This window comes from Ipomoea triloba, chromosome 1 (assembly GCF_003576645.1).
Source record: "Ipomoea triloba cultivar NCNSP0323 chromosome 1, ASM357664v1".
Lineage (NCBI taxonomy): Eukaryota > Viridiplantae > Streptophyta > Magnoliopsida > Solanales > Convolvulaceae > Ipomoea > Ipomoea triloba.
Window position 1 is genome coordinate 29,952,647 of NC_044916.1, and position 7,978 is coordinate 29,960,624.

At 37.7% G+C, this 7,978-nt stretch overlaps 2 protein-coding genes across 2 annotated transcripts in view; one reads left to right on the forward strand and one right to left on the reverse strand.

Moving 5' to 3' along the window:
- The window catches only part of LOC116025010 (L-2-hydroxyglutarate dehydrogenase, mitochondrial), a 5,144-nt gene extending 2,318 nt beyond the window's left edge, over positions 1 to 2,826 (reverse strand). Inside the window, exons 1-4 of the mRNA XM_031266069.1 lie at positions 2,494 to 2,826; positions 1,268 to 1,549; positions 624 to 1,057; positions 310 to 469 (exon numbers count right to left, since the gene is read on the reverse strand). Coding sequence (XP_031121929.1) covers positions 310 to 469; positions 624 to 1,057; positions 1,268 to 1,549; positions 2,494 to 2,796 — 1,179 coding nt within the window. The 5' untranslated portion in view covers positions 2,797 to 2,826. The remainder of the gene's footprint in view (positions 1 to 309; positions 470 to 623; positions 1,058 to 1,267; positions 1,550 to 2,493) is intronic.
- Positions 2,827 to 3,027: 201 nt separating this feature from the next.
- Positions 3,028 to 7,978, forward strand: part of LOC116025006 (probable methyltransferase PMT7) — a 6,813-nt gene continuing 1,862 nt past the window's right edge. Inside the window, exons 1-6 of the mRNA XM_031266056.1 lie at positions 3,028 to 3,387; positions 4,397 to 4,811; positions 5,104 to 5,393; positions 5,782 to 6,165; positions 6,624 to 6,870; positions 6,956 to 7,094. Of these exons, the coding sequence (XP_031121916.1) occupies positions 3,165 to 3,387; positions 4,397 to 4,811; positions 5,104 to 5,393; positions 5,782 to 6,165; positions 6,624 to 6,870; positions 6,956 to 7,094 (1,698 nt within the window). The 5' untranslated portion in view covers positions 3,028 to 3,164. The remainder of the gene's footprint in view (positions 3,388 to 4,396; positions 4,812 to 5,103; positions 5,394 to 5,781; positions 6,166 to 6,623; positions 6,871 to 6,955; positions 7,095 to 7,978) is intronic.

The following is a 7,978-nucleotide window of genomic DNA, read 5'->3' on the forward strand; positions in this document are numbered from 1 at the left end:
CCCCCCCCCCCCCCCCCCTCCCCCAGCCAAATTGGTAATCACAAGGTTCCAAGTTCGACTCCCAGTGGGAGCGGCCTATTGGCCTTCTTCGTCTGAGTTAGTTAGCTATGGACAACCTAGGTTGGTTTACCTCCTTGTGGTCCTTTGCCGGCTAGGGTCACAAAGCGGGGTTTACTTCGTGTATACCCTTGGGTAGTGGCTACGGGTTTCCCTTGTCACCCAAAAAAAAAAGAGATTAATCCTAGCTAGGCAGTGGCAAATTAGGTATAGTTAGCAATTCAGCCCACTAAAGAATAAGATAGCTCATACCTGCACTACAAAATCGGTAAACCCTACTTCTGGCCCAGAAAGTTTGGGTCGAATTCCAGCATAACCAGGTTCAAGAGATCCATCCTTCAGGCCAGGATAATATTTCCTTATTGCTGGGTAAAATAGCTTTGCACGGTCTTCACATACAGAATAATCAAACCTAAAAATGCACTTCATGAATCTAAAATCTTCCAAATACAACAGACTACTCAAAGGGTAATGATATATAGGTAAGGTAATAATAAGTATTTCAACATGGATACAATACAAGTGGGTACCTTATAAAGTATTTCAAGTAATTGAAGAAAACTTACATATTTAGGAAGTTTGAAACATCATCAATGCCTTCTATCCATTCAACATCAGGGCCAAACTTGACTTGACCATTTAAATCCAGAGTTACATGCACACCAAGACCACCAACTTCAGGTATGGGATAAATCAAATGTGTGAAAGGAGTCCTGGTGTTTGAGAGAGTAAAATAGCAACCACGGGCATAATAGGCATTAGGAATAGCTCCACCATTCAGGCCACTGAATCGCTTTGCAACAGCTGTTGCACTCAGGCCTGCAGAGTTCACTACCAATCTGGGAACAAGTATAAGATCTGGGTAGAGTGGAGAACTCCTGTGCCAGTTTGTAAGAGTGCTGCTTTCAGAAACATGAATATGAATTTGATTTCCATCAAGATGGCCACCAATAACAGCAGTATTGTAAGTGAAAGTTGTACCATGACTTTCAGCTTCCCCCTAGACCCATTTGGTGTGACATCCCTGTCAATATACATATATAACTCTAAAATGGTAAACAAAAATAACAGAAGTATAACTTCTTTAGATACACGCAACACGCCTGAAGTTAAGTACTGAGTTTGAGAGTGGTACAGTTTAATTTCCATTAAGATCAGAGTGTTATCAATTCTAGTTGGAATGGAAGCCTGAGGTAGTAAAAGACCATACCACTAGTGACAGCATTAGGGAATGGGTATCAACTATTCCTGATGTAGGTGACCATAAAGCTTTAATACACTGCAGTTCTGGTTCTAATCTTCTGGCCTCATAAGCCTCAATCATTCTGAGACCATCAACCCCATTCTCAATTCCTCTAGTCATCAGAGCACTCAACTTTGGGATCTCTGAAGATCCAGTAGCAACAATAAGCTTCCCGATCTCCTTATGAGGAACTCCATGATCCTTGCAGTACTTGTACAGCAGCTCTTTCCCTCTGACACAAAATCTTGCCTGCTAGGTAATTTGGAATGGAAAAGTTACAATTCAATTCTTCATTAAACAAAAATATACAGTTCAAAGCACCTGGAACATATAATCCCATACATATTATTATCAACACCTTCAAACATAAACAGAATACAAATCCAGAAAAGAAAATGGCACACTTTGGCTGCTTTAACATAAAATGACTTGGACAACTTCATGAATTCCCTAAAATTTCCAAACAATCTTTATTCCCATCATCATTCCTAGAATTTCCATTCTTCCTAGGCAAGAATAACTCAAATTAAAAGATGGAAAAAGAAAAAGAAAAAGAAAAAGAAAATTGGTGTGTAACACATCAACCTTTAACATTTTATTTCCCATCAGCTGCTAACTTTACCATTAATCACTGTTTTAAAAAAATAAATAAATTTGGGACTTCCACAAACTCCTTTTCTAGGTTCAACACCCACCACCATGACCTCTAAGTGGAAAGAAAGAGAAAACCTTTGTGGCCTGTTTGGTAAATGGTTGTTCCTATAGCTGTTAGCTGATTGGGTTAGAACTTAAAAGATATAACTAGTTGATAACATTAGCTTATTGTAGAAAGGTGTTTGGTAAATTAGTTGTTAGCTAATAGGTGTTAGTGGTATAATTTCTTAAAGTTGTTTTGAACAACTTTTTGAAATTTAGCATTTTGAAGTTAAAAAAAGATTAACCATAATTTTTTAACCAAGTCAAGCGCTAATGGTCAAATAAGTCAAAATTGACTGATAAGCTAACTATTTTACCAAATGGCAGGCTTGGCAGCATATATCTCTTAGCTTTTGAATAGCAATTATTCCATATGCTTTTACTTCTTGAATTTCAACTATTCAAGGTCTTACATTCTTGCAGATAGTATCATAGCAAGTATACAGTAAAACTTGACAAAGAAAAAATGGAAGTAGCAGAAAGAATATAAAGTGGACCTTGAGAGAATTGGGAGGGTAGTAGATGCCAGCATGGATGACCTCACTGTTGCGGGAGCTAGTGCCGGTACCGAAAGTGGGCGCAGAGTCGATTACAAGGACATCTCTGCCATGCTTCACGGCCAGTTCTCGCGCCACCGCTATCCCCACTATGCCTGCCCCTACTACCACAGCGTCCACCCTTTCTCTGGCCACTGATTTGTATCGTTTGCCGGACGACAGTGATGCCATGCTTCTCCTATAATTCCTAGTCTCGATTAGACGCCGGAAGATCTTATCGGCGATTGAATTCACGTGCTTCATTTTCCCCCTTCCGGCGACGGGCAATCCGGCAGAGCACTTGCCGATGTGGAATTATAGGGTTCAGTGGATGAAATGGACCCGAACGATTGAAAGCCTGCTTTTGGTAAATGGGCCTGGGTTTTAGAATATAATCGGCCCAATTAACTTACGCCCAATTCATCATGGAATAAAAATAAAAAACGGGACAAACGAATTTCAGACTGCCTCACAATTCATAATCTGAGCTGAACCGATTTGGATCTCTCGATCTCACTATAAGCAAGAAATATGCTTAGCTTCTGCAACTCAGAGCTTTCTGTACAATGAGCTAACACTTCAACTTCGAATATTCATAATATATATTGGTGTGGAGAGAGGGCGGGAGAGAAATGGGGGGAGGAGGGTCATTGATAAACATGAGGGCATTCGATTGGAAGGCGGGGCAGACGATAATGGTGTCTCTCTTGGTAATGATTGGATCTTTCTACACCGGCACTCTCTTCAGCAACACCGGTTCTTCTTCTTCTCCTCTCTATACCCTTCAGCAACTCCCGCAACAAGAACAGCAAATTGCAGTCTCTTCCAATCCCAACTCATCACAAACGCCCTCTGGTTAGTTCACTGTTAAAGATTTCATTTTCCTTCTTCTTTGAGTTATTTTGGGGGAGTGAATTCTTGGAAAATGATAGTTCGATAAGGGATTTCTAGCTCAAAGCAAGTGTAGAAAAGAACTGTACTTGAAGATTGAAATTTTGTTATTAATTTTTATGTATTAACATGTATGGGTTCTTGATATGTGGATGGTTCTATTTTTTACTATGCTAGTTGGAAGCATTTCCCGGTTTGCAAGTAGGTTTCAATGTATTAGTGCACATTCAATTTGTTAAACAGGGAATCTTTTAGTTGCTCCAACTAACACTTAAGTACTTCCCAATGGACTATTTGCAATATATCTGCAAGTTTGAGAAATTAGGCTATAGTTATGAAGTAAGTCAGATGTTATACCTTGAAGAGGGACAAAAGAGATCTGCCCATGCCAATTTGTTTTGAGATTCTGCAGATAGAATCAGGAACTCTTTGAGGTTTAAGCTTCTCTACCCAACCTATGAAAAGATGTGCGTACTGGATGATATTTTTCTGTAGGTAGTTTTTTAATATACAGAAGGTAATTGGCTTCAAATCTTGCTCAAGCAACTGATTTTATGCTTGGATCAAATCACCTTGCTTTAGGGGAAGTGTTTATCACTTAATTGCAATTGTGCTCTATAGTACTCAAACTTTAGGCATTGGAGGATAAAATTTGGCTCTGAGCTTATATATAAAACTAAAATTTTTCTGTACAATTGTGAAATATCCAAGTTTGACTTTGTGGTATTTTCTAATGATGTGGGTAAGAGCCTAGTGGTTTTTATCCATCAATAAAATGTGAAAGGCTTTTAAGTACAATGGTATGTCTTATCTTTGTTAGGATTTTAGGGGAATCTGAGTTTGGTTTGTACATCAAGCTCACATGTCGATTTGCTCCTTTTACTGCTTAATATTTGTCCTTTGGTAAAGAGCATTTTTTTACTGGTTTGGATGGTTGCACATTATGATTCCTATTCTTTACACTTACATGCAGGTAGTCCAACATTTACAAACAAAGTTGCTCTTACTTATCGAATGGTACCACTTACTATCCCAGAAACTGGAGTGAATGTTTGCCCTCTGAAATTCAATGAGTATATTCCCTGTAATGATGCATCTTATGTTAAAGAGTTACTGCCAAAATTAGATCGTTCAAGGAGGGAAGAGCTTGAGAGGCATTGTCCTCCATTAAAGAGGCGCTTGTTTTGTTTGGTGCCACCACCAATTGATTATAAGATACCAATAAGGTGGCCTATTAGCAGGGATTATGTATGGCGAAGCAATGTCAACCATTCACATCTTGCTGAAGTCAAAGGAGGACAAAATTGGGTACATGAGAAGGATAAACTCTGGTGGTTTCCGGGTGGTGGAACTCATTTCAAGAATGGAGCTTCTGAGTACATTCAGAGGTACATGGCACCATAGCCAGCCCTAGCAATGTGCGGCTAGGGCCCCTAGTTCTTGGGGGCCTATTTAATAAAATAAATAAATTAATATATATGTATACACACACACACACACACACACACTTTGGCTTCACCAATTAGAATTTTGTTTCTCAAAATGAATATAGTGCATCATTGTAGGTGTTGATTCAGGCTGAACACTTTACGAGGAATTTGTAATTTTGTATAACGCACATGCTAAAGCAAATATAAGGATAAAATGCTCGAATTCATTTTACTACTTTCGTTGATGCAGATTAGGGAATATGACTACCAATGAGAAAGGTGACTTGCCTTCTGCGGGAGTATTTCAAGTACTTGATGTTGGTTGTGGCGTTGCTAGTTTCTCAGCGTATCTTCTTCCTTTGAACATAGAAACTATGTCCTTTGCTCCAAAAGATGGTCATGAAAATCAAATTCAGTTTGCTTTAGAACGAGGGATTGGTGCAGTGATTGCTGCTTTAGCCACTAAACAACTTCCATATCCAAGTAACTCCTTTGAAATGGTCCATTGTTCTAGATGTCGTGTTGATTGGCATGAAAATGGTGAGTTTTATGTGCCCACCAATGGCTCAAAAGTTTCTAATTTAAGTGCTTCCAAAGTGTTCTTGCTATCACACATAATATTTTGTTACAGAGAAATAGATTTAGGAATCTTGGGTTGAAATTAAAATGATTTAAGGTTAGAAGAGAACTAAATCCTTGAAGAAGTCTTGTGGAATTGTCCTATTTTTTCTCCCATATTATTGGTATTAGTATTATGATTACTACTACTTCTACTACTGAGTATGGTGAAAGATTTCAATATGTTGATTCGTACCAATGTACTGTGTTTGCTTATGCACTACCTACATGATCTACATGAAAGATTCCATGCTAGTGTAGCAGTGCTTGGAACAACACTTCTCATCATTTCTTTTTGTGGTTATTGCAGATGGTATTCTACTCAAGGAAGTGAATCGCCTTTTAAGATCAAATGGATACTTTGTCTATTCGGCTCCACCTGCTTATAGAAAGGATAAGGATTTCCCAGATATATGGAATAAGTTAGTGACAATTACTTCTGCAATGTGTTGGAAACTAATTGCTCAACAAGTTCAAACGGCAATATGGGTCAAACAAGAAAATAATTCATGCCTTCAGCATAGTGCAGAGCAGCATTTAGTGAACTTGTGCGATTCTGCGGATGATTCTAAACCGTCATGGAAAACACCTCTGAGGAACTGTGTTACACTAAGTAACACGAAATCTAACTCTAAAAAGCTCCCTCCTCGGCCACAGCGCCTTTCAGAGTATTCACAAAGTCTTGTGCAAATAGGTTTGTTTAACTCTCTTTTGTTTTATCTACATATATATCTGAAACTATGGCTAATACTCTTGTGTAAAAAAAAATTTGTTTAGACTTATCAAATGATTGCTGAGTTTTAACTTTCTATGCTGTACAAAATTGTTTTGCAAAATATATTTATTGTTGACATGAAAATATTTCTTTGCATCAAGTATGTTATATGTACAAGATTCATATGGCTAATGATTAAAGGTAAAGTAATTCTTGTTGAGTAGACTCGTTTTAGTCTTCAAAGCTTCCGTGTTGTTTCAATTGGTTTTTTGGAGAGTTTCTTATAATACTATTAATGGCCAAGTAGGGTATGGCATTGATCTCTAAGGTACTGAATTACTAAAGTTTTCTACATTCCTATAATAATAGATCCATCGTAAGGATTTGTATTTTATGATGAAGCATAACCAAGTCTTAACACGCTACATCTGGTACAGGTGTTGATCGTGAGAAATTCTTGTCGGACACAATCTATTGGCAAGACCAAGTTCGCCATTATTGGAGGTTGATGGGCGTTGAAGAGAATCAAATACGTAATGTCATGGACATGAATGCTTTCCTTGGTGGATTTGCAGTTGCTTTGAACACATGGCCAATCTGGGTGATGAATGTAGTTCCTGTAACCATGAACAATACCCTGTCTGCCATTTATGACCGTGGTCTAGTAGGCACTTTTCATGACTGGTATGCTGTATCAAATTTTTGGACAACTTAATTTTCACAGTATTCAATAGAAAGTATCATAACAAATTCTGTATGGAATTTCTAGGTGTGAGCCATTTTCAACATATCCACGGTCATACGATCTGTTGCATGCCAACCATATTTTTTCTCACTATACAAATTACGAAGAAGGTTGTTTGCTTGAAGATATCATGCTGGAGATGGATCGTATGATAAGACCTCAGGTAATTCCTAACTTTCCAGTTTTCAATACTCCTGGTTCAATCTGTATATAATTAGGATTATGTCTGCATTAAGTTTTTCATAAAACTATGCAAAAGAGTTAAGCTTGTCACTAACTAGAAAATAATTTGATTATATCACATCATTAACAAACGGTAGGTTTACACAGGCACACAGAGCAATTAGAAAGATTAAATAGTAAATCCTCAAATTGAGACAATTATTAACTTGAGGATAAAAATGATATATGTATATCCTCATGACAATTTAAGCTTTTAGTTTAGGCTAAACATGTAAATCAGTATAGTATTAAGAGTAGGCAAAGGGTCTTGGGATTGAACCCCAAACATTGCCTATTTAAAATATTTCTACGTGTTTGACCCATTAAAAAATATCAGACCCCACATTAGTGTGGTGGATAACTATAATAAAATAATATAAATGTGTATTTTCACCAAGAGTTTAACAATAGATTATACAAAAAATTGCATAACTTTCTGAACCACATATTTCATGTGATGGAGAATAGGGAGTTGAATATAGGTGGTCTACCAAACACTAATAAAATTTGTTTTATTCTATATTTATAGCAAATGCAAACTTGTTAGTGCAGAATATGCAATTGTCAATCCGTGAGTCTTCTAGCATTACGTGATTCTTTGGAGGTGGGGGAGGGGCGGGGGGGGGGGGGGGATTGATTTTCTTATAGAGTGGTACCCATCCATCAAAATTATTGCATATATATATTATTCTAAGTGCCGGGAAGCCAGCGAAGTGTTCCATATTTTCTGTCCTAGTCTAGTGTCTTATGAAAGGTATGCTGCCTTCCTTTTCTGGAAGGAAAATGGATCGACAGGATTGACCGAAGAGTCGAAGACACCATATG